Below are 25,760 nucleotides of genomic sequence, written 5' to 3' on the forward strand. Positions count from 1 at the left end.
CTGATCCAACCACCAAGCTCTTAGGGGTAACTATAGATTACAATCTCAAGTTTGACACACATATTAGCACTTCAATTAAAACTGTTAACAGAAAACTGGGCTCACTGGACAAGGTAAAGTCCTTCCTTACCCTGAAGCCAAAACTACCATTTCCCATGCTCACCTGATGTCTACTCCCCTGTATGCTTTATCTATCTATACAAATATTTCCAAAACTAACCTAAACAAACTAGCAACCTCCTACAACAACATTGCCAGATTTGCCACTGGTTCACCATATAGAACTCATCACTGTTTAAACCTCAAACAACTAGGCTGGCTTGAACTCCAAGACCAGCTACTGTTCCAGCAACTTACAATTACCCACAAGATTCTCTTTCACACCAATAGGACTCCTATTTTTTGTAGCATTGCAACTCCTTATAGAAATCTCACTACCCTACGCTCAGCAAATAAACTACAAATATCCACCCTGAAATCCCTCAATAAAGCTGGAGACTCTCTCTTTGCAAACTCTGTGGGTAAGAGTTGGAACAAACTCCCCAGCAACCTAGAATTACTTCCATCCTTATCACTATTCAAACAGCAGCTAAAACTACACCTTAAAGAACATTGGTTATGCCCATGTACTAATCCAGATTAACACCTGCCAGCTATCATATTTCCTTTCCCCCCTCTACTACCCACTAGAGCACAATCACATCTTATTCATTCATAGTCAATAATGTAGTTTTTATATTTCCTTCTAACTTCGTTAAACTTACTCTTCTTTTTTCTATAATCACTCTCCACCTACCGATATTGTTCTACGTCAATGTTAACTCCTATGCTACCTATGACTTTTCACACTTCCTGATAGTCTTCTATGTCTTTGTTAATACTTATGCTACCTACGACATTTCACACAAACCTTGTCTAACATAACAACTAGAGGGTACCTTTCACCCCCTCCACTCTTTTTTTCTTGTCCAAATATTGCCAATCATTATTCCTCTTGTATATACTGCTCATAATACTACTGACTCGACACCCTAACTTTTCCTTCTCTAATCATTTGTTACTTCTTTGCTAACCTCTCTTTCTCTAATCTTGTTTGTTACTTCTTTGCTAACCTCTCTTTCTCTAATCTTGTTTGTTACTTCTTTGCTAACCTCTCTTTCTCTAATCTTGTTTGTTACTTCTTTGCTAACCTCTCTTTCTCTAATCTTGTTTGTTACTTCTTTGCTAACCTCTCTTTCTCTAATCTTGTTTGTTACTTCTTTGCTAACCTCTCTTTCTCTAATCATTTGTTACTTCTTTGCTAACCTCTCTTTCTCTAATCTTGTTTGTTACTTCTTTGCTAACCTCTCTTTCTCTAATCTTGTTTGTTACTTCTTTGCTAACCTCTCTTTCTCTAATCTTGTTTGTTACTTCTTTGCTAACCTCTCTTTCTCTAATCTTGTTTGTTACTTCTTTGCTAACCTCTCTTTCTCTAATCTTGTTTGTTACTTCTTTGCGAACCTCTCTTTCTCTAATCTTGTTTGTTACTTCTTTGCTAACCTCTCTTTCTCTAATCATTTGTTACTTCTTTGCTAACCTCTCTTTCTCTAATCTTGTTTGTTACTTCTTTGCTAACCTCTCTTTCTCTAATCTTGTTTGTTACTTCTTTGCTAACCTCTCTTTCTCTAATCTTGTTTGTTACTTCTTTGCTAACCTCTCTTTCTCTAATCTTGTTTGTTACTTCTTTGCTAACCTCTCTTTCTCTAAGCTTGTTTGTTACTTCTTTGCTAACCTCTCTTTCTCTAATCTTGTTTGTTACTTCTTTGCTAACCTCTCTTTCTCTAATCATTTGTTACTTCTTTGCTAACCTCTCTTTCTCTAATCTTGTTTGTTACTTCTTTGCTAACCTCTCTTTCTCTAATCTTGTTTGTTACTTCTTTGCTAACCTCTCTTTCTCTAATCTTGTTTGTTACTTCTTTGCTAACCTCTCTTTCTCTATTCTTGTTTGTTACTTCTTTGCTAACCTCTCTTTCTCTAATCTTGTTTGTTACTTCTTTGCTAACCTCTCTTTCTCTAATCTTGTTTGTTACTTCTTTGCTAACCTCTCTTTCTCTAATCTTGTTTGTTACTTCTTTGCTAACCTCTCTTTCTCTAATCATTTGTTACTTCTTTGCTAACCTCTCTTTCTCTAATCTTGTTTGTTACTTCTTTGCTAACCTCTCTTTCTCTAATCTTGTTTGTTACTTCTTTGCTAACCTCTCTTTCTCTAATCTTGTTTGTTACTTCTTTGCTAACCTCTCTTTCTCTAATCTTGTTTGTTACTTCTTTGCTAACCTCTCTTTTTCTAATCTTGTTTGTTACTTCTTTGCGAACCTCTCTTTCTCTAATCTTGTTTGTTACTTCTTTGCTAACCTCTCTTTCTCTAATCATTTGTTACTTCTTTGCTAACCTCTCTTTCTCTAATCTTGTTTGTTACTTCTTTGCTAACCTCTCTTTCTCTAATCTTGTTTGTTACTTCTTTGCTAACCTCTCTTTCTCTAATCTTGTTTGTTACTTCTTTGCTAACCTCTCTTTCTCTAATCTTGTTTGTTACTTCTTTGCTAACCTCTCTTTCTCTAATCTTGTTTGTTACTTCTTTGCTAACCTCTCTTTCTCTAATCTTGTTTGTTACTTCTTTGCTAACCTCTCTTTCTCTAATCATTTGTTACTTCTTTGCTAACCTCTCTTTCTCTAATCTTGTTTGTTACTTCTTTGCTAACCTCTCTTTCTCTAATCTTGTTTGTTACTTCTTTGCTAACCTCTCTTTCTCTAATCTTGTTTGTTACTTCTTTGCTAACCCAATCCTTCTTTGATCTTATTTTTTTCCTTGTACCATTATTGTTGTTTTTTTTATCTGTTTGCTATTGAAGCTACTTTAGTTCATTAATAGACACCCTTTAGCTATGAACTGCATTTATTCTTTGTAATAATTTTCTGTTCACAATTTTACTTTTACTTGTAATCCTGTTACATTACCTTATATTAATTCTTTGTAATAATGTTCTATTTACAATTTATTTTTATTTGTAGTCCTGTTACATTACCATAATGTTGGAGCTTATCTCCCCAGGCCTGTACTGAAAATGGACATATATCCAGTTAGACTAGCCCGGTCAACAAATGTAAAATAAATAAATAAAATAAATATTTCATGAGTGATCAAAGTCCGTTTAAAGAACTGTAGATACATGCACACACAAGTGTCTGTCACTGTGTGTGTGTGTGTGTGTGTGTGTGTGTGTGTGTGTGTGTGTGTGTGTGTGTAAAAAGAGGAAGAGGAATTGTCACAGTTCTGTAAGGGTGATAGGGACAATACCTTATGAGTCCAAGTCTGATTTTGGTGTGTTGTGAGTGAAGTAGTTGAACTGCAGTTTTCCTTGTGAGTAGGTGTTCACTGCAGCTTTGGCAGAGAAACATTTAATACAGAAGTTGCTACACAGTTACAGGTCACTCACATGGAAAATGTGGGACAATAAATTTATTTATTTCACATTTGTTTACCGTAAAATTCTGACTGGGACAGAGCTCATTTTCAGCGGAGGCCTGGGGAGAAACGCTCCAGATGCATATCTTTGGAATGTGGTAGGAAACCAGAGCACCCGGAGAAAACCCACATGAATGCAGGGAGGACATGCAGACTCTGCACAGAAGCCATCCCAGCCAAGAATCATACAGGAGAACCTGTTGCTGTGAATCAACAATGCTAATTGCACCACTGTGCCACCCATACCTACATAAATGGTTAAGTGAGAAGTGGTGCAGGGCTCTTTATTCTTTTGCTGGAAGCAACGTTGTAGAATATTTTTTTTTTGCACATTGTAAGTTTTGTTAGTGATCACTTCAGTTAGTCTTATTATGAACTTTTATTTTTGCTATATTTCAGGTGTTTCCTTTACCTCTGTTGTACGTTGGAAATCACATCACTGGATTAGCGAGCACAAAGAAACTAAGGTACAGTTGGCATAGGCTTTCTTTATGGTATATTTCATGGTTGTTCTTGTATAAGGCAAAGCTCGCAAAAGGTACCCATTTAAGTGATATTTGTTTCTGTAGAATTTGTGTACATTAATGTTGATCTAGTGTCTGTAAATGTGTGAATGACAAGTAAATGTTTTCCAAAGCAGCTTTTGTAAATTAAATATATGGAGTGCTTTATATGCTAGTCTGAATATGTGGACTTCACATACTTGTATGAGGCATTTCTATGTATGTAATGATGAATAAAAATGTTTATTAAGTAATTACAGAGGGACTGTATCCATGCATTTTTGTAGGTAAACTGTATATCTATATATATATATATATATATATATATATGTGTGTGTGTGTGTACACACTCGCGAGCACACACATATATATGTATATATACAGATACACACACTCTCACACACACACACACACACACACACACATATATATAGACAAATAAATATAAATAGGTTTATATGGATGTGTGTGTGTATGCATCATTCTCACAAAACTGTACTGACCATTTCTCAATTGAGATACATGTTTTATTTTATGTAATTGTAATTTTGTTTAGTTAACCAGGATATCCAGCTACAAAGTGCACATTTTTTGTGGAAGCTCTGAAGAAAATTTACAAGTGAAAAATAATAGCAGTGTAATTGCAGGCAATGGAGAAAACACATGCATATAGTGGACTATGCAGTTACAGGCAGTGAATAAAATTAATGCATATAACAGAGTATAACATTACTATTAGAAAAAGAAATAAAGACATTTTGTTGGAAATGCCACAAACAAGTCAGTCCTCAACACTGGTGGGACAATAGCAGTGACATGTTTGGGCAAACAAAACAATATAAAAAGATAAAAGTAGAGCAATAGACCATCAAAAGGGCATTTTTTATTCAGTTTTGTTTTCTAGGGCCAAAACAAACAAAACATTTCCAAGCTGCCAATGAGGGCATAAAGCAGTCTCATGTCTGCATGAATGAATGACTGGCTGGCCTGCATAACTTTAATCCTATTCCCAGGTAAAAGCCATGTATGACTGGGGGGGGGGGCTGGAAGGTCAGCAGTCATGAGAGGAAAAAATACATGGAAAAAATGAAGACCAGTTTTAAACATTTCAATTTAAACCAGTTTGTCCTGACAGATTCAGAATAGTAACTCTAAAAGGCAGTTTCACTGTTCATACAGAAAGATTCCTTCATGGCAGTACTAAGTATGGAAGGTGCACGTCTTCAAGATTCCTATACAACTTGCACACAAGAAAAAACAGTGAATTTAGAAAAGAATCACTCCAAATAGCCCAGAGAGTAATCTTTCTGGGCCTGATAAACTTTAACTCAAGACAAAAAATAATGCTTTTAAAATGTGTAACATATGAATAGTGAGATTCTGCTCTGAAATCAATAAAAATATAAACTTGTTAAGCATCTTCCTGACATAAGAAAGGTGCTTACCAAAGTTTCTTAAGCACCTTTCGACACTGTTATGCTGTAGTCTTGCACTAAAGCATAAACCACAGAACAGCATTAAAAAGGTGGAACAGCTTTAACAGCTGTAATGCACTTTACTTTGCAACAGTTCGTTTTGTGTGTGGCAGCACAGTGTATTAGATCCTGTAATGCTACTGCAAAGAAACATTTAACTTCTGGATGCTGTCTGAAGTGTGATGGCTTTCAAAGCTGTAAAAGCCTTTTTGCTCTAATACTATATATTTTTCCTTCTTTCCTTTGCATTCTGTAGTACATTGGGGAAAGTAAAGCCCAATATACTGGAAGTAATGTTCTTACAGCCCTAATTGTGTTGCAGCTTTCAGAGATCTAACACACTTAGCATTCTACACATCTTTTTTCCCTGTCTCTCTGTAACTGTAAAACATGGGATAGGTGAAGTTCCATGTTCTACACATAATTGCAAACAGATTTCAGTGATCAAAACCAAGTAGTTATATGTTCTCAGAATGGATATCACAGTTTACTCTTGCGCTTTGATTAGCTCAAATCTCAAAGTAAATGCTTGACATCCAGTTATATAACAGCTTGATTGCAATTAGAAACTCAGTCATAAATCTCTGTATTATTACCCACCGCTGTTTGCATTTTTTATCTCTTTTTAATGTAAGGTACCTGGTTACAGGCATTTCATTAAACCTAAATGTGAAATTCAGGAGATCATTGAGGATTTAAGCCCAATTTCCCAATTGCCCCACAGCACTGTCTGAATAAATGACTTGCTCAAAGTCACATAGTAGGCAGATAGAGGCTGAGGGGATCACACCCTTGACTACAGAAAGCAGCTTGTTAACAAATCATAGCCTTACTCTAACATTGTCAGATTCTTAACTTTGTATGCTACTATGGCAAGTCAGTATTTCGGAGCTGTGGGATAAATGCTTTCCTTCATCTCCCTCATTCTGTATGCATTTTCACATGAAAAATCCTCTGTAGATTCCAAAGAGCATTTGGAATCAGTCATCAGACTTCTGAAAACCTTGATTCCAATAGTACATTCGGTAAGGAAGGAATTTTTTACTAGCAGAACCTAGTCAGCATATCCAAAAGAATACCCTCACTGCTCCAACAGTGTACTCAGCAAATGAAAACAGACTTCTCAGGCTATGTATGGAGAGTGCGCTTCAAAAACCTTTCATTCCAGAATTGCTTGTCACAACAGGAAAGGTCTGTATACATCAGCATGAAATAGATGAAAGCTATTACAGGGTGTTGGCTGCCTTCCAAGATAACGTCCTTCTCGGTACCCTTCAGATTAACACAGACAGCAGTACATTGATGTGGTACATAAGCTAATAAGGGAAACCAGACCTTTACAGTGGTGCACAGAGGTATTTTACAACTGGGAGGCACAGTACATGGCAATATTCAGCAATCTGCAGTTTACCTATCAGAAAACAGAACAACTTTCTACTCCTACTATCTCCACTTAGCCAGAATTATTTCTGTTTTCCATCGAATCAGGATTGGATGTGTGCCTCTACTCCCATCCCTATAATACAGAACATACTGTTACAAACAGAATTGGACAAGGCAAACTCGATCCTCATAGCTCCACCTTGGCCAGTGCATTTCACTACTTGACCATCATGAACGTTTCCTCTTTACAAAAATCTCCTCTCTCGACTATCAGGAAAAGTTCTTCAAATGAGCTTCAAATCTCTTAGCTTAGAGACTAGAAGCTTATTTTCTCAGGTAGTTCATTCTCCACTAAAGCACTGAAAATTCTCAAAGGCCAGAAAGACTACCAAAAAAAAGTCTTACATCCCGATGTGAAAAAGATTTATGTCCAGGGCATTTCTTAAGGACTAACCCCCCTTAAACTGTCCAGTGTTCAGTTTGCATTTAGCCAATGTTATGATGCTAACTTGACAATAGTCTTCAGTTTGTTCATGTATCAGCAATTGCAGTATGCATCCCCTGTCTGTCTACAGATTTCTGCTCTCCTGTCCATTAAGAGTTTCTTAAAGGATTTTATCAAATTTACACCAGCAAGATGACAGTTATGCTAAAAAAAAGCTTGCCTTACCTCCTGTTAACCAGTAGACTTGGTAGATTTTAAGTTCCCTCCTGGAAATCCTTTTTCTTTTTGGCAGAGGTTTCTGATAGAAGTATGTAGGTTATTAAACCTGAATTTGAAATTCAAAATGAGATACCACTTTCATAAGTTCATAAGTAGTCACTAGGTATGCAGTCTAGGAGACCACTGAGGAGCCTGCCATATTATGTAGCATTCCCACCTCATAACAATACATTATTCAGTATGATTCTCAGCTGGGGTGCATGTCCTCCGTAAATCTGTGTGTGTCTTCTGCATGTCCTCCATGAATCTGTGTGTGTCTTCTGTGTTCTCTGTTTTGCTGTCACCTCTCAGAAACCTGCAGTAATTAAGCTGCTTGTAGTGTGTAAATGAAAAACAGTGTGCATTCCAAAATAGACCAGCACTCTGCCCATAATGGGTTCACTTGTCTTGTGCACAGCAGCTGTTGAGGTAAACTACAGAGTCTCTATGACCCTGTAAAGGATAAAACAGATTATTTTGAATGGCAGGCTAAGTCAATCTCAATGTTACAAGTGTTAATGTGTAAATCTACTTATGCAGGTTCCATAATAAGAACATGCCATTACAAACTAACTCTTCTTTCATGTCAAAGGTGATAGCAGCTGTTTCACTGAATAAATGTCGTCATTTGCCACTCTTTTCCTTTTAGTGCAAGCTGTGAATCTTCATAGACTACTGAGATATACCAGATGAATTCATCTGTACTGGAAAATAAATCAGTGGTGCGTTTCCTTCAGGAGAGTAGAGTATAGCTGCTTCTGACCAGATAAACTTGGTCAGAGTTTTTGGCCCAGTGTTCTACTTTCTGTTAAGCTAAGTAAAACAGAGCACTTTAGAATCATGCTAGGGTTCATTCTACCAGGGTGGCAGGACCCATACAGCATACTACTAAAAATAAATGAAGCTTCGTGGACTCCTTTCCATACTTTCCCAAAACCTAGGTTTACATGTTGCGGTACTTTTTTTGGTGTTTAGCAAGTGCTCTTACATAATATTGCATAACCCACCAACACAAAGGCGTGCAGTCCTGTAAAGGGCCATGCTGAATGCTAAATGAGGAATTTGGGGGACATATTGCTAATTAGCAATGTTCTTCCTCCGCAGAACTGCCCCAAACAAGCTGTCTTTAGAAAGTGCTCAGTTGTGTAGATTGGCATGGCCATCCCCACCATGCCATGGTAGTGGAGAACCACGAGGCATCAAGGCTTACTTTAAAAGTGCCTTAGTGGTGTCAACATCAAAACAGGGATGGGAGAGCCAGCCAGTGGACACCAGGTAGAAAGTGCTGTACTGGCACTAATGTTACTGCATGGATTGCAGTGGGGGATACAGTGCCATATCGGCACCTGTATTGCAAAAGGGATCAGGGAGTTGGGGAGAAACATTAGACCACCTAGAATGACTGCTTAAAGTGCTGTAATGGCACTGACAGTGTAACTGGGATCAGGAGTGGGGGATTCATTAGAGACCAGGGCCTAGTACATAAGTGCCACAATGGCACTAAAGTATTGTGGCTAGGGGGAGCCACAAGAGGGTAGGGACTTTTATAGGTGCTGTTTTGTGTGTGTGCATGTGTGCGTGTGTGTGTGTGTGTGTGTGTGTGTGTGTGTGTGTGTGTGTGTGTGTGTGTGTGTCAGAGAGAGAGATGCGCGAGACAGACTGGACACCACTGCCTACATGAGCAGCAGGTTACTACCACCTTACGTACGCCAGCGATGAACAATTCAGGAAGTATGCAAATTAGCTGATAATAGTCTTACCTTGTCACGACTATCATATTCCCAATTTCCAAATGGGCACATTGCACTGGAAGGGCATTTGTAGCACAAGCCATAAAGTCCTGTGATTGTGTTTTTGCAGTAATATTTCAAAACACTAACAAGGGTCATCATATGACACTGCACTGGAAGAGCAGTCTTTCCTGCTGCTGTGTATGAGTATGGCTTTATTCCAGATAAATGTGAAGCTGTATATAAAGTTGTAATCATAGTTACCTTACATTGCAAAATGAACTTCCAGTCCAGGAGCAAAGTGGTATTTGGAAAAGCAATCCTGTAGAGCATTCTCTCATAGCTGTCCACCTGCATAGTTTTTGTTGGAGGTGAGGTAATGGATTGTTTGAGGCTCTTCCCATTTGCCATACTGCTGTAGGAGTCCTTGAAAAATTACAACTGTATAAGGACAGACACGGTGGTAGTACACATCTGAAAGACAGAAGAACTAGGATACTTTTACACTGCCATACTTAACTGATCTTCCTTTTCTGAATTGGCATAAACAGTTTTATAGCATGTCTACCTTTCGTATCATTTCTCCAGGTGTTTAAATTTTATAATAGCATGACAGGAATGAGCCCCATACCTAGGTCGGACCATAATTAATGTTCTTGTAATCAGTTAACTGTCTAGATGTTTGTAGAATATCCAGATTTTTGCTGCATATTTTTGGTCAGTTCCTCATAACTGATGAAATTTGTAATTTTCAGATAAGTCATTGTGGATAGATGTCACTAAATAATGACTTACATTTGAGTTTCAAGTTAAAGATCTGGATCCACCACCACAGTTTAATAAGCAATTTAAAAACTTTAATGAGAAAGAATCAAATAGAGTAAAATGTAGAGTGACGTCCCTTTGCCATACAATAAGTGCTTTCAAAATATCTTCATCAGATCATGGAAAACTAGGGACTTAATTTCTATTTAAAGATATCAGGTTACTTGTTTAACAAGAAAGGTCCTGTCTTCTTAAAGGTATAGAACTAATGGAGCCTTCTCTTTCTAAGGATTCATGAAGTAAACACATCTCTTTATTGACCTATATTAGGTCTTTTGGCTTTCAGGATCAGTTTGAGTGGAACTATAGCATTTAAGCCTGGTGGTCATTCTGCCCGCAAATTTATTATCCACTTAGTTTCATGTTTTTCAGTATTATTAATAATATCCCCTTTCTTTTGACTCACATAGACAACTTCCATTGCCTTAAATGTAAAAGAGTGTGTGGCATTCCGTTTGATATGAATAGCTAATGCATTGTGTTCATCTTGATTGCAGATGTCCCAAAGATGTCTCTGTATCCTCTGCTTAAACATTTGGTTGTTTTTTCCAACAAAAAAAGCAATACAGAGTTTACATGTAGCTAAATAGACAACATGTGACGTTGTACATGTAGCTTTACAGGTAATTCTAAGTACAAATCCTGTAGTTGGATGCACAAACTCATGTCTGTTATCAGTCCATTGACAAGCTGTACATTTGCCACAGGCTATAGTCCCTTTGGCAATTAAATCTCTAGTTCTTGAGAAGCCATCCTTACCACAGAGTAATCGTTTTAGAATTTTTTTATTTCTGTAAGTAAAACGTGGAAAGTCTCCCACAATTTCACAAAGCTTCATATCCTGCATCAATACAGACCAATATATCTTTATTATATTAGTAACTTCTTCATTATCTGTCACATAAGTAAGCAGGAATTTGATCTGATTTTCTCCTTTTTGATTACTAATTGATTTATTATTTGAGGCACATCCTCTGAAGTAGGATTTTCCTTTACCTCTCCTGAGTTTATATTTTCATCTGTAGACAAATATGTATCCGTGCTCAAATAGCCTCTTTGGTGGAGATTCTGTTGCAGCTGGTTAACTTCCTGCTCAAAGTCTTCCTCCTGCGTACAAAGTCTGGAAATACGCATAGTTTCATTATGCTTAATATTTTTTTAAATATGTCGGGGATGCATGCTACTTTTGCATAGGTAATGATTTCTCCAAGTTGTTTTCCTATACATATTTGTTTCTGTTGCCCCGCTAGTAGTTCGTGTTAAGTGAACATCAAGAAAGTCAATATCAGATGTTCTTCGTCTCACATTGCTGCAGTCATAACCTGTGGGTAGTCCGCTGTCCTCGATCGGCCCGAATACCAAAGAGCTGGGCTGGCGTCGGTCATTGTCGCCTAGAGCTGACGTCAGTACGTCGTAGTACATAAGCGCATGACCGACGCCATATCCTCAGTCTTTCTTGCCATGTGGTCCGAAGCAGAAGCAGCGTTTGCAAGTGCCGTTCGGCGTTCTGAAATTTTCATTTATCGAGTTTCAGACCGAAGACCAAGTTGGGCTAAGTACCCCGTTGGGGAAATCTTTGTCTTTTCTTGCCTCAGTTATCCGGATGTCAGAAAAAGTTAATAATTGCATTTCTTGTGGGAAACAGATACCTCATAAGGATTTTCATTCTTTCTGTATTCCTTGCTTAGGGCCTGAGCACGACGTGGTCGGGTGTCGCTTTTGTGCTAGATTTAACAAGCGCACCATTAAACGGAGATTAGACTGTGCCAGGCTTGTTTTCGGTAAAAGGTGTAACTATAACATGCCATCAGATCCTCCGACGCCCGCTACCGCTAAAAAGCGTAAAGATAGATCTTTGAAGTCTAAACCGGATGAGTCGTCCGTTGCGGACGCCGGTTCTACGGAGCCTCCGGTTGAATCTGTGGATCCTGCCGAGGGTTCGGCTGAATCCCATGGGGAACCTTTACTTTTACAGGAGTTGGCCTCTCAGGAGTTAGGCCCGGCTGAAGGTGCTTCTCAGGTGTCTGTAGTTCCATCTTTACAGAAGGTTATTAGGCCTTCTACTTCAGTGGCTAAAGCCCATGCTAAGGCCAAACCTTGTCATGTTGGCCCTGGTCATAGTTCTAGCTCTCCAGCCCCTGTTCCTAAAAAGCATATGTTAAAAATGGCTGAGGACTTGATTACTTTGATCAGGGGTTCTATGCCCCCCCCAGAGAAGAGGCCTAGGGTGGAGGCAGATTTAGAGGGGATGGATCATTCCTTAGACTACTCTGATTCCTCAGCTGAAGAAATTCAGGAATTCCCTTCTTATTTAGATTCGGATGCAGAGGACTCCTGTCCTTCTGCTTCTCCTCCAGAGGATTTTTCTTTTTCTGAGACTTTACATTCAATGAGGGAGCATTTCAAGTGGGAAGGTCAGGATTTTTCGGATCCTCGGAAACGGCTCAGGGAATTTTTGTTTCTGCCACGGCATAGGCCCTTGACTATTCCTCCTGTCTTAGAAGTTTTTCAGGATGTTTTTTCTGAATCTTCCCTTAATCCTGATTCTTTACCTCCTGCCCCTGTTAAGCCAGACAGATATTATAGAGTTCCAGAAGCACATAAGTATTTGTACAAGAGTCCTAGAGCTGATCCGGAAACTATTACTCAAGGTCCGAAGGGTATTAGGGCTTCTGTGGCTAAGAATCCAGTTCCTTTGGATAAAGATTCTAGAGCTTTAGATAGATGGGGGGGGAAAAGTGTACACCTCCTCTACGTTAGCTATGAGGGCTTTGAATTGCCAATTTCATATGCTGAAGTATCAGAATTTTTTGTTAGGTCAATTGAAATCTAAGGTGGATGCTTTATCTGAGGGTATAGAGTGTAAGGAGCTCCAGGAGTTGGTTCATGCATCAGATCAAGTTGGCAAGCATTCGTTGCAGTGTGGTTTCGATGCTCTTCAGGCTGCATCCAGGGTGGCTGCTACAGGTTCAGTTATTCGTAGACATGCCTGGCTTAAGGATCAAAATTTGTCAGAGCATGTTAAGGCTCGGATTTTGGATGCTCCTCTTCAATCTGAAGTACTTTTGGTCCTTCTGTGGAATCGGTTTTGAAAAGATGGAAGATAAGGCTAAGTCTATGCAGACGGTCAAAGATTTTATGCAGGTGCAGCCCCCTAAGTTTAGTAGGAATTGGCCTGCTAGAGGATGGTCTTTTCCTTCTTCGGATTATCAGTCTAAGGGCAGGTCTAGGCGTGGTAGAGGCAGAGCTCACGCTCAGGGTTCTTTCAGACCTAGGACTTGGAGTTCTCCTGCACAGTCTTCTGGTGAGGGCAGGGGTCAGCCTTTTCGTAAACAGACCCAATGACCTGTATCTTCCGCTGCCAGACCCTTCTCCACTGGCAGCTCCTCTAGGAGGAAAGTTGGGACTTTTCAAACAAAACTGGCATTTGGTCACCCAGGACAAATGGGTGTTGGATATAATAAATCATGGGTACAAGTTTTATTTTCACACTTTTCCTCCTTTCAAAGGCATGCCGGATGTGCCTCCTCAGCAAAGGATGGAGGCTCAGGAGCAAATTTCTTTACTTTTACAGATGGGGGCAATTCAGGTGGTCCCTCCGTCAGAAGTAGGCCTAGGTTTTTATTCCCGTCTATTCCTAGTGCCAAAGAAAGGAAACACTTGGAGGCCAATTCTGGATTTGTCCATTCTCAATACCTACCTAGACATTCCAAAGTTCAAGATGTTAACATTACAACAACTTCTGCCTATGCTGGGCGAAGATCACTGGATGGTAACCCTGGATCTCAAAGAGGCCTGTCTTCACATCTCTATCAGGCCCAGCTGCAGGAGATTCCTGAGATTTCGGGCTGGTACTTCTCATTATCAGTTCTCTGCATTGCCCTTTGGTTTATCTACTGCGCCCAGAGTATTCACAAAAGTTCTGGCTCCTGTAATTGCTTTTTTCAGACAGAGAAGAATACAAATTTATCCTTATCTGGACGATTGCCTGATTCTTGCTCAAAACAAAGACAAGTTACTACAACATCTCCAGTATGTAATGGCAGTTTTAAGGTGCCTAGGGTATTCTGTGAACGAAATAAAGTCCAGTCTAGTGCCCTCTCAGGACATGTGCTTTCTGGGTGTGAGACTGAATACAGCTTCTCAGATGGCATTTCTGACCCCGGACAAACAAAGAACTCTTCATCTATACTTCCAGCAGTTATCAGTAATGTCCAGGCTGACTGCAAGGACAGTCCTTCAAGCCTTGGGGTTCATGGCATCTTGCATTCTAGTACTTCCCAATGCCAAACTGCATATGAGGAAGCTACAGTGGTATCTCAAAAGTGTGTGGACTCAACACTGCCACGGTTTGGACACTGTCATTCGGATTATACCTTGCATCCAGAAGGAATTCTTGTGGTGGGCTCAGGAATGTCACCTAAACAAGGGACTCTCTGTGACCCAACCAGAGGCGAGTCAGATCCTAACGACGGATGCCTCGGACTTGGCTTGGGGAGCACACTTCAATGGGAAATGGATACAAGACATGTGGCCTCCCAAACTACTACATTTGCATATCAACATGAAGGAGATGTTAGCAGTCCAATTTGCTTTGATGGCCTTCAAGGACCTACTTCAGCCGGGACAGGTGTTGATTCAAACAGACAACACAACAGTCATGTGGTACATCAACAAGCAGGGGGGAACCCATTCCTACCCTCTTTGCAGACAAGCAATGATTTTGTGGGAGACTGCTCTGAGTTTGCAAATCAATCTTCAAGCACGGTTTCTGCCAGGAGCACAGAACTCCCTAGCAGATGTATTGAGCAGGCAAATTGTGGATCCCCACGAGTGGAAACTGGATCCTCAGGTATTCAAACAATTGACCGTGGCTTGGGAACTCCAGACATAGATCTGTTCGCTTCTCCACTGAATTTTCAACTGCCAAAATTTTGCACAAAGATGTTCCACCCAAATGCTTGGAAAGTGGATGCTCTATCTTTCAGTTGGAACAACCTTCACGTTTATGCTTTTCCTCCTCTGCCTCTTCTTCCCAAGGTACTCTTGAAAGTCAGGCGGGACAAGCCTTGCATGATTCTAATAGCACCAGATTGGCCACGTCAGCATTGGTATCCTCTGCTGAGGAGTTTAATTCAGGAGCCTCCTTGGCTTCTGCCACAGGTTCCTCATTTGTTATCCCAGTCAAACAATCATTTTCTCAATGTTCGGTGCAGTCCCTGCATCTGACAGCCTGGCGTATTCTGTGATGGAGCCGGTGGGGTCTCAGCTTCCTCAACAGGTTTTAGATGTCATTTTGGAAGCCAGGCGGCCTAGTACTAGAAAAGTTTATGCTGATAAATGGAAGAGATTTTTCTTTGGAGCACAGCAAAGGGCTTTGATGTTTCAGTGCCTAATTTGAGTTTTGCACTACAGTATCTTACTGAATTACTGGACAAGGGTTTGTCATTCTCTTCTGTGAAGGTTCATGCTGCAGCCATTTCTGCTCACTATGATTGTGACCCTCCATTATTTTCTCACCCTTTGTTCAAACAATTTCTTAGAGGGGCAAAGAATATAAGACCCCCACGTAGAGCTCCTACTCCTTCCTGGGATCTCAATTTTGTGTTGGAGAAGCTTACTTTACCTCCTTTGAACCTGCAGCTACGTCTGAATTGAAGTTTTTGTCTTGGAAGACTGCTTTTTTGTTGGCCATTACTTCTGCTAGGAGGGTATCTGAATTGCAGGCACTCATGGCAGTTGAACCCTTTCTGATATTTCATAAGGATAGAGTTTCTTTGCGAACTAACCCTACTTTTATGCCTAAAGTGATTTCTAATGTGGCCTTGAACCAGTCTATTCATTTGCCTACTTTTTATGCTGATCCCCAAAATAAGGGGGAAAAAGTCTTGCATTCTTTGGATATCCACAGGCAGTTACGTTACTATTTGAGCAGAACTAAGGAGTTCAGACAGACTCAACAGTTATTTGTTTCTTTTGCTTTGGGTTCACAAGGGAAAGCTGTTTCAAAGCAGACTATTTCAAAGTGGATTGGTCAATGTATTGCTTTTTGTTATTCTCATCATGGGAAGAATGTTCCTGCTGGGATCAGACCTCATTCTACTAGGGCTACTGCCACATCTACTGCTTTTTGAGGGGTGTAGCTACTAAGGATATTTTGGAGGCAGCTACTTGGAGTTCAGTACACACTTTTACTAAGCATTACCATCTCCCTCTTTATTCCAAGTCCAGGGCTGGGTTTGCCACTGCACTTTTACAGGGCATGTTAGCAGCTCCTAATGCTATTTAGTTTGCCAGCCTCCCTTTTCCTTTGCTTTGGGATTCTACCCACAGGTTATGACTGCAGCAATGTGAGACGAAGAACATAGTACAGTTTTGTACCTACCATAAATGTAGATGTTCGAGGATCTACATTGCTGCAGTCCAATTATCCCTCCCTCCTTCCCCTCTATAGTTTGTGGTTGCTGTGTTTTTTTAGGATTATCTTTATTTCCACACTGGTAGTTGTTGGGCGTTTACTATTTTGGCTCTGGCCTTCTTTCATTCTTAGGCCTTCTGACATCTGGGGCAAGAAAGACTGAGGATATGGCGTCGGTCATGCGCTTATGTACTACGACGTACTGACGTCAGCTCTAGGCGACAATGACCGACGCCAGCCCAGCTCTTTGGTATTCGGGCCGATCGAGGACAGCGGACTACCCACAGGTTATGACTGCAGCAATATAGATCCTCGAACATCTACATTTATGGTAGGTACAAAACTGTACTTTTGTGACCATTGGCCTGAAAATTCAAGAAAACTCATGGTATGGTTTGTGTAATCTTGTAATGCCATTAGCTCGTTCTCATTACCCTGCCACACCAGAAAGAGATCGTCTACAAAACGTCCAGACAATAAGATCTTGGCTCTTCGTGCATTTGCATGCTGCTCCTATAAGTGTCATTATTTTTGGCTGTTAGTATATATAAATTAAAAGGGTGTGGAGCTAATCCCCCATGGGGGTTTAAGAGGAGTTGAACCTTTCAAAAACAATTAATTTAGGTTTGTGAGTTAGTTAACATTCTGCAAAATTTTGGATTGACTAGTTGGTTCATCAGGGAGTTGGAAGTCAAGGCTTTGCAGGCCAAAGCCTTCCTCTTCCTTGTATTACTCTTGTATGTTTTCTGTGCTGAAGGAGCATCAGAACCACTGCATGCTGTGCTACCTGTTTCTGTTGAGAAATCAGATGACCAAAAGTATTAACAGGGCGATTTCTTCAAGTATATACTATTCAGAATGTGATTGTCAGGTAGGCACCATTCATTTCCTGTGTTGAATTTTGAGACTTTTCTCCTGCTTCAGCCAGACCAGGCCAAGCCCTCAAGTCCTCAAAACATGTTTCTAAGGTCAGGCTTTGGCCAGGTATGCCCCCCCCCCCAGCCAAGTTAAGCGTAACTTACTTACAAGGGTTGTAATAGGCCTCCATTTGCTGCCTTGCATCCTTTGCAAGGGTGTAGCTAGGCATGCTCTTTGTACTCTGAGTAAATTTTTTTTTCTGAGCATCACATCAAGATGGCTTTTTTCAGGTCATTTTATCTCTATAACTGTCTAAATAAATGCCTCCAACAGGTGCAATATTGATAATCTAAAAACAGTATCTGTAATAGTTTTATAATCTTTAATAGTTTTAAGAGGAGCAATAACCAAAAAAAGAAATAGGTGCTTAGGAAACCAATAACCAAATAGTGTAAAGCACAAACACTCCACCGGATTCAAGACTAGTAGAAATTTAATGATATAGACACAAAAATATGCATTAACGTTAAAAACAGGTACGTTTTCGTCACCAACTTCTTCAGATAAGCTAAACACAGCACCACCTTCATTTAAATATCAATTCCACAGTTAATTCCACCCAATGAATGCATACAATGGCTCACAATTACTAATTAGTTGTAATCCGATATAATTTACCTCAAACATCAAACATCCCTATCACAGTCCCACCTAATAGTAATATAAAGTGCAATGTGCATAACAGTTATAAATGAATTTGATAAATATCAAATAAATATATATATGAACCATATAAATTCACACATGTATAACAAATTCACACATATATAAAATTCTTAAGTTATAAACCCTTACATAAATTAAATACAAATACTAAAAAATGACTTTAAATATATGGATAAGTAGCACCATCTAGTGGACAATCATAAAAACTTCTTTTAAAAACTTTTTCTAAAAACATTTTTAAAAAACATTTTTCTCAAATAGATGTTCTTTTGAATTTCATAATAGAATGTGTTAAACAATTCAAGCCCTATCTATAACTTAGCAGATCTAAGCTTTAATACAGGCATAATAGAGATCATATCATTTAAACCAGGATTTTTACATGCTTCCAATATTACTTGCCAATACAACTCTCTATATTCAACCCTTGTTTCCCATGGTCCACCTCTCGGGTCAATAGCTACAGTCTCTAGAACAAAGAATCCAAATTTAGCTCCTTTACATACACAGGTGTGCTTAAATAAGGTATTGTTTTCATGTCTCATTTTTATATCATAGAGGTGTTTGTATAACCTCTGTTTAAGTTTTCTCTCACTTTTCCTAATGTAAAATGAATCGCATATTTTGCAAATTGCTAAATAAATAATTCCTTTAGTGTTACATTTCACAAAAGTGTTCAGATGTAACTTATTATTACGGGATTTTAAATATATTGTGCTTCCTGTTAACAAATGGGAACAGTAATTGCAACTACCACATTTAAACAAAACTTTTTTACTCTTAGAGTATCCTTCACTTCCTATTTGAATACCCTTCTCCAGCAGATTCTTAATGTTTTTACCTTTTCGGTATATATACTTTATTTCTTTGTCAAAAATATGATCCAAGTCTGATATCTTGGCAAAATTCAACCACTCTCTTTCTATAACCTTTCTAACCAACCAGCTTGTCCATCATATGTGAGTGTAATACCTGAATTGTAATTCATAGGTTCATAAGTAGGTACTAGGCTATCTGCCCTAGGGCATTTATAAGCCAAGCCAGAATGTGTTGGCTTTCACCTCCCTTTTAGACTAGATTCCTGAGCCTCTGTCCAGCAGGGCCATAGAAGTGATCCCAGGAGCAAATTTACAATTTCCCATCCACTCATCAAGATTTCTCTTGAAGAGGGTCAGCGAGGGGCTCTGCCTAACATGGACTGGGATTCTATTCCAGAGCGCGGGAAGCCTTTGGGATATGAATCTATCCTTCCAACATGTCCTATTTATTGTTGTGCTAAGGTTTAAATCCCTGGAGCGTGTATCTGTAATGGATCTGGTTTTCTTGATGTGGAGCATGTTCAACAATTCCCGGTTAGACATGGCCTTGTATGTCAGGCAGGGATCACCTCTGAGTAGGCGGTAAGCAATTGAGTAGAGCTGGAGTTTTTTAGTCGAGCTGCATAGGGCATCTGTTTGAGGCCCACGATCCTCTTGGTGAGGTATTTTTGAGGTCTCTCCAGCTGTTGCAGGTGTCTGGTAAGGTACATCCCAAATGGGGCATTGTACTCAATTATGGGCCTGATGAGCGATGAGTAGAGGGGCACAATGACCTCTCTTGATCTAGATGAAGAACCCTTTCATGATTAGGTGGGCTTTTCTAACCACTTTGGCAATGTGATTGTCAAAGGAGAGGTTACTATCTACTTGGGTCCCCAGATCCCTGATTACTTCTTCCGTAATTAGTGGATTGCCTCCTATATGGCAGTTTACAGGCACTTTGTTTTTCCCAAAGGGGATGACTATGCATTTTTTTGCATTTAGCTTGAGGCCATGGTTCTGACACCAGGTATCAGTCTCCATAAGGCAATTCTGGAGGATCCTTGTGTCAGCCGGAGAGTCGATTATGGCTCCCAGTTTGCAATCATCTGTGAAGTTGGATAGCCACAGTTCTCCCGTGTTTGTCTGTACCTCAGAGAAGTATATACCAAACAAGAGGGGTCCCAGGACTGATCCCTGTGGGATGCCACTTGTAACTGGTTTAGAGTCGGACATGGCACCCGCGACTCTGACCATGTGAGTTCTATCCCTGAGCCAGTTTGCAACCCATCTTGCAACATATTGGTTGATATTTAAGCTGGTAAGCTTATTTATGATACCAGAGTGGGGTATTGTGTCAAAGGCCTTTGCGAGGTCTAGGTAGGCTGTGTGGACTACCTTTCCCTCATTTAAGGCTTTGGTAACTGTTTCAAAGAAGTCAACTAGGTTTAAGAGGCAAGATCTGTCCTTAACAAAGCCGAATTGGGTGGGGTCCAGTGTTTGGAGGTTCCCAATGTCTTTGTTTATGAGATCCATGATGATTTGCTCCATAGCCTTACAGATCAGGCTAGTCAGACTTATAGGGCGATAGTTCCTGGGATCCATTGTGGCGCCACCTTTGTAGAGCGGGATCACTGTTGCTGTACGCCATTCTTTGGGTACATAACCTGTGTTAAGGCTGAGTTGGAACAGTGAATTCATGTGAGGGTTTAGTTTGTTTTGGAGCTCGTGTAAGACGCAGCCCAGGATACCATCTGGTCCCATTGATGCTGTGTTTTTTTACTTTGGAGAGAGCTGCTTTCACCTGTGTGTCTGTGATGTCTGGGGGACTGCATTCTTCTGGGATAGATGCAGGCCCTTTTGGGGGGGAAGAGGGGGTGAAGTTTGCACTGAACCTGTCTGCCAGGATGTTGGCAATGTCTGTGGGTTCAGTGTATTTTGTGCCATTTTGCACCAGCTCAGAGCAGATCTGAGAGCTGCCACCCAGATTTTTGACATAGCTAATGAACACCTTGTGATTATCTTTAGAGTCTTTGGTGATTTTTCTTTTGAAGCTGGCTTTGATGATTTTATGAGGGATCGAAGTTTCTTGCTAGTACTGATCAAGGATGCCTTCCCTTTTTGGGATTTTGCCTTGTCATGTAATAGTTTCCTCCTTCTGTTGTATAGCTTATTTATGGCCGGGGTCCACTAGACTGGTCTCCTGTTCTTGGAGGAGTGAGTCTTGGTTTTACTTGGGATGGCATGATCCATGCATTCCTGTAGGTGCTCATAGAATGCATTTGTAAAGGATTCTGCGGTTTGGGTAGCATTTTCCATTAGCCCGGCGGCTTTGAAAATTTCCACCTTGGTCTTGAGAAGTGTGAAGTTTGCTTTTGAGAAATTCTTCACAGTGGTTTCCTTGGCTGGGGGTGGGGTTGGGATGTGGATGTCCATTGTGATAAGTTTATGGTCTGATCTTATCAACGAGGGATTTACCTCTGGTGTGGAACATTGAGCCCCCATGTTGGTGATGACCAAGTCCAATATGTTGTCCCCTCTTGTGGGAGTGGTGACCAGTTGTTCCATGGCATTTGAGTTTATAAACTCCATGAACCATTGGGCAAAAGAGTTGGGACTTGAGTAGTTTGCCCAGTCAATGTTTGGGTAGTTGAAATCCCCCAGTATCGTGTTTGGTGAGACCTTCATATTCTCCAATGTTCTCAGGAATGTCGAGTGGGGATCCTGAAACAGGGTGAGTGATCTGTAGCAGGCTATGAACTGAAAAGCAGTTTTACCTACTGTTAGTTGCACATGGTCTCTGCTGCCTCGTGCAGTGCCACTAACCTGGAGGTGTGGGTATCCTTGATGAAAATGGATACTCCTCCACCTTTAGTATTCCGGTCCGAGTTCTGGGGCCGAAAGGAATGGTATGAGTTGAATCCTGGTAGTGCTGGGGTGCTCTCTGGAGCCTTGAACCAGGTTTCTTTTTCTGCACAGATATCGATTTTCTCCATACTGAGGAGTGTCTCGAGTGCGTGCATCTTGAGGTTTAGACTTCTGGCGTTGAGTAGCATTACCCTTAGTTTTTTGTTTCTGGTATTGTCTATGGAGGTGGGTTTGTCTTTTGAGCCGTGCCTAAAAAAGACTCTATGGAGGTGGCAAGATCCTTAGCCAGTATTCGAAAGCCTAAGGGTGACAGGTGCAAGCCATCCCTGGCGAAGCAACGTGGCTTGTCTAGCATGTTATCCCAGGCTGTTAGACACTGGATCCCCTTTGAATGACACCAATAGCTTAACCAGTTGTTAAAATTGATCATTTTGTCTTTATACTGCTGCATCATTCTTGGTGAGGGCAATATGCTACTCAGGGTCAGGGTCATATCGGCCTGGGGTACATGATCAGAGAGCTCCTCTATGTCTCTTTTCATGTAGTCCAGGGAGGTATGTCTCAGATCTTTCACACCAACATGGACAATGACAGAGTCATATTTGTACCTGCTGTGGAGTGACCTGAGTGCCTGTGTTATGTGGCGGATCCTGGCTCCCGACAAGCAGCTTACAGTGACCCTCTCCTTGTTCAGTCTGGTGAGTGGGACATCAGTGTGCCTGACGATAGAGTCTTCAATTACTAGTGTATTAGGTGTGTTATTTAGCCTTAGGGGCTGCGACTATGTGGCGCACTGACTTCGTGAAGTATGTGATACGTGTAAGTTGTTGTGGGGTAGCGGTTGCTTGGATGTCTGCTTTGGAGGTCTCTGCTGCTTTGGCAGATTTTTATTTAGAGCCTCCGAGTATGTTTTTGTGAGTTTGTGTCTTATTTGCTGGTGCGTTTGGTCTATGTGAGACTGTTTGTGTGGTGCGAGTGGTTTCTTTCTCCTCCTAACTGACTGTGCCAGTCTTGGGTTGAGAGAGCTGAGCCTCCAATTTGGCTGTATAGTTGCATCTCTCACAAATATTTGAGTTTGTTGGAAGAAGGAGAGGGTTGTCTGTGTACATAAGGCAATTGTAACATTGCTTCAAGATTCCCAGATTCACCAGCTGGTCTGGAGAGTATACCTGAAACTGTGCTTTGGACATGCCTGGATAGTTTAAAGAACTGGTTTATTGACTGTCCGGAATGGACGAATAGGGGACCTTGTACTTCTGGATAGTATAAGGGGGTGTAGTGCTAAAGTTTTGTTAGTGCTTACTGAGAAATTTGAGCAAGTGCTGGGCTGTAGAATGAAGGATGAGTGCTTGCTTTGAGAGTTTGACTAGTTCTAAGGGAAAAATTGAAGAGCAGCCTTTGTGGAGCCGGGAATTGTTAAAAACTGCTTAAACGGCACTGCGAGGTTTTAAGGCAGGTAGTTTGAAAGAGATAGGAAATGGCCCAAAACGGCCAATAAGCAACTAGTTACTGGGCTGAGATCACTCCTCCAGGGACAGATAGGCTGCACACAGCTCCCCACTCTCACTGGTGAACAAAGAAGCTTCCTTCTAAGGATATGGGCAACACAGGAACTATGGCACAGAGTAGAATTCAGCAGTACCTGAAACTGGACTATTCTAGTTCAGAAAAGGTGAGAAACAAGGATATTTTTTTGTTTTTTTTTTCTTTTTTTCACTTAAACCACAGAAATTAGGCACAGGAATACAGTAAATGCTTTAGATCGGCTAGTGCACTTGTGTGTAGCCTACAACAATTAAGCAAGGCAAAAACAACTTTTAAAGTGCAGAACGCAAAAAAAATGCAGACAAATGCAGAAAAACAAACTTTGCAGAACTCAGATAGTTAGAAAACTCGCTTTTCAGCGAGACTAAACAGTCGCTGGTAGGAAAGCAGAAAAAAAATACTTATAATCTGTTAAAGTCCCTCTTTCACTCACAGCTGCTTGTAGAACTCTGCAGGACACCACGAGGAGCTGTGTTGAGTCTGTTACAAGTGCAAAACCGCGCTAAAGCAGGGAGGTAATTATCTCTATCATCGTCATGTGTGCCCCCACGTATGCAAATTTAATTATGGCATACTAGGAGGAGAAATTTGTATTAAATTCTCATTTCCACCATCATTGGAAATATTATGGGAGATTTCTGGATGATATTTGTATCCTTTGGACTAGTACAGAAGATATGTTCAAAGATTTTTTTGATTACATTAATGGAACAACCTCCATTTTATGTTTCTCTTATGAATTTAATAAAGACCAAATTAATTATCTGGATGTCAATATGCAGAAAGTTGGTGGAAATTTTACATCACAAATTCACCGTAAAGAGACATTTTCTAATTCCTACTTGCACTACACCAGTTCCCACCCGCCACACCAGAAGAAAGGTGTGGTAAAGGGACAACTGGTTCGGGCAAGTAGGATGCCATCTGAAGATGAGACATTCAACGAAGAAGTTAGATATATTACAAAACTATTTCTTGATAGGGGTTATCCAATGGATTTGCTGAAACAAATCAGCTTAGAGGTAATAGAGGGAAGAAAAACTAGGTTTGCCCCTATACTTGGAAAGTCAGACTGTGTTCAAGTATTAAACAATGCAGTAGACAATGATAGAGATAATTACAATTCAGGTATTACACTCGCATATGATGGACAAGCTGGTCTGGTTAAAAAGGTTGTAGAAAGAGAGTGGTTGAATTTTGCCAAGATATCAAGCTTGGATCATATTTTTGACAAAGAAATAAAGTATATATACCGAAAAGGTAAAAACATTAAGAATCTGCTGGAGAAGGGGTATTCAAATAGGAAGAAGTGAAGGATACTCTAGGAGTAAAAAAGGTTTGTTTAAATGTGGTAGTTGCAATTACTGTTCCCATTTGTTAACAGGAAGCACAATATATTTAAAATCCCGTAATAAGAAGTTACATTTGAACACTTTTGTGAACTGTAACACTAAAGGAATTATATATTAAGCGATTTGCAAAATATGTGATTCATTACATTGGGAAAAGTGAGAGAAAACTTAAACAGAGGTTATACGAACACCTCTATGATATAAAAATGAGACATGAAAACAATGCCTTATTTAAGCACACCTGTATATGTAAAGGAGCTGAATTTGGATTCTTTGTTCTATAGACTGTAGCTATTGACCCGAGAGGTGGACCATGGGAACAAGGGTTGAATATAGAGAGATGTTCTTCGTCTCACATTGCTGCAGTCATAACCTGTGGGTAGTCCGCTGTCCTCGGTCGGCCAGAATACCAAAGAGTTAGGCTGGCGTCGGTCATGGTCGCCCGGAGCTGACGTCAGTACGTAGTAGTACTTAAGCGCATGACCGACGCCATATCCCCAGTCTTTCTTGCCGCGTGGTCTGAAGCAGAAGCAGCGTTTGCAAGTGCCGTTCGGCGTTCTGAAATTTTCAATTATCGAGTTTCAGACCGAAGACCAAGTTGGGCTAAGTACCCCGTTGGGGAAAATGTTTGTCTTTTCTTGCCTCAGTTAATCCGGATGTCAGAAAAAGTTAATAATTGTATTTCTTGTGGGAAACAGATACCTCATAGGGACTATCATTCTCTCTGTATTCCTTGCTTGGGGCCTGAACACGACATAGTAGGGTGTCGCTTTTGCGCTAGATTTAATAAGCGCACCATTAAACGAAGATTAGACTGTGCCAGGCTTGTTTTCGGTAAGCGGTGTAACTACAACATGCCGTCGGATCCTCCGACGCCCGCTACCGCTAAAAAGCGAAAAGATAAATCTTTAAGGTCTAAACCGGATGAGTCGTCCGTTGCGGACGCCGGTTCTATGGAACCTACGGTTGAATCTGTGGATCCAGCCGAGGTCTTGGCTGAATCCCAGGGGGAACCTTTACTTTTGCAGGAGTTGGCCTCTCAGGAGTTAGGCCAGGCCGAGGGTGCTTCTCAGGT

General features: G+C 40.5%; 1 protein-coding gene across 3 annotated transcripts in view; it reads left to right on the forward strand.

The window, feature by feature from the left end:
- SLC35D2 (solute carrier family 35 member D2) overlaps positions 1-25,760 on the forward strand; it is a 649,758-nt gene that overhangs the window by 200,270 nt on the left and 423,728 nt on the right. For all 3 annotated transcript variants that reach the window (XM_044059523.1, XM_044059521.1, XR_006363184.1), the window contains exon 4: positions 3,902-3,969. In XM_044059523.1, the coding sequence (XP_043915458.1) occupies positions 3,902-3,969 (68 nt within the window). The remainder of the gene's footprint in view (positions 1-3,901; positions 3,970-25,760) is intronic.

The sequence above is a fragment of the Protopterus annectens genome, chromosome 17.part0, assembly GCF_019279795.1.
Source record: "Protopterus annectens isolate FY-2018-M chromosome 17.part0, PAN1.0, whole genome shotgun sequence".
In the NCBI taxonomy this organism is placed as follows: Eukaryota; Metazoa; Chordata; order Ceratodontiformes; family Protopteridae; genus Protopterus; species Protopterus annectens.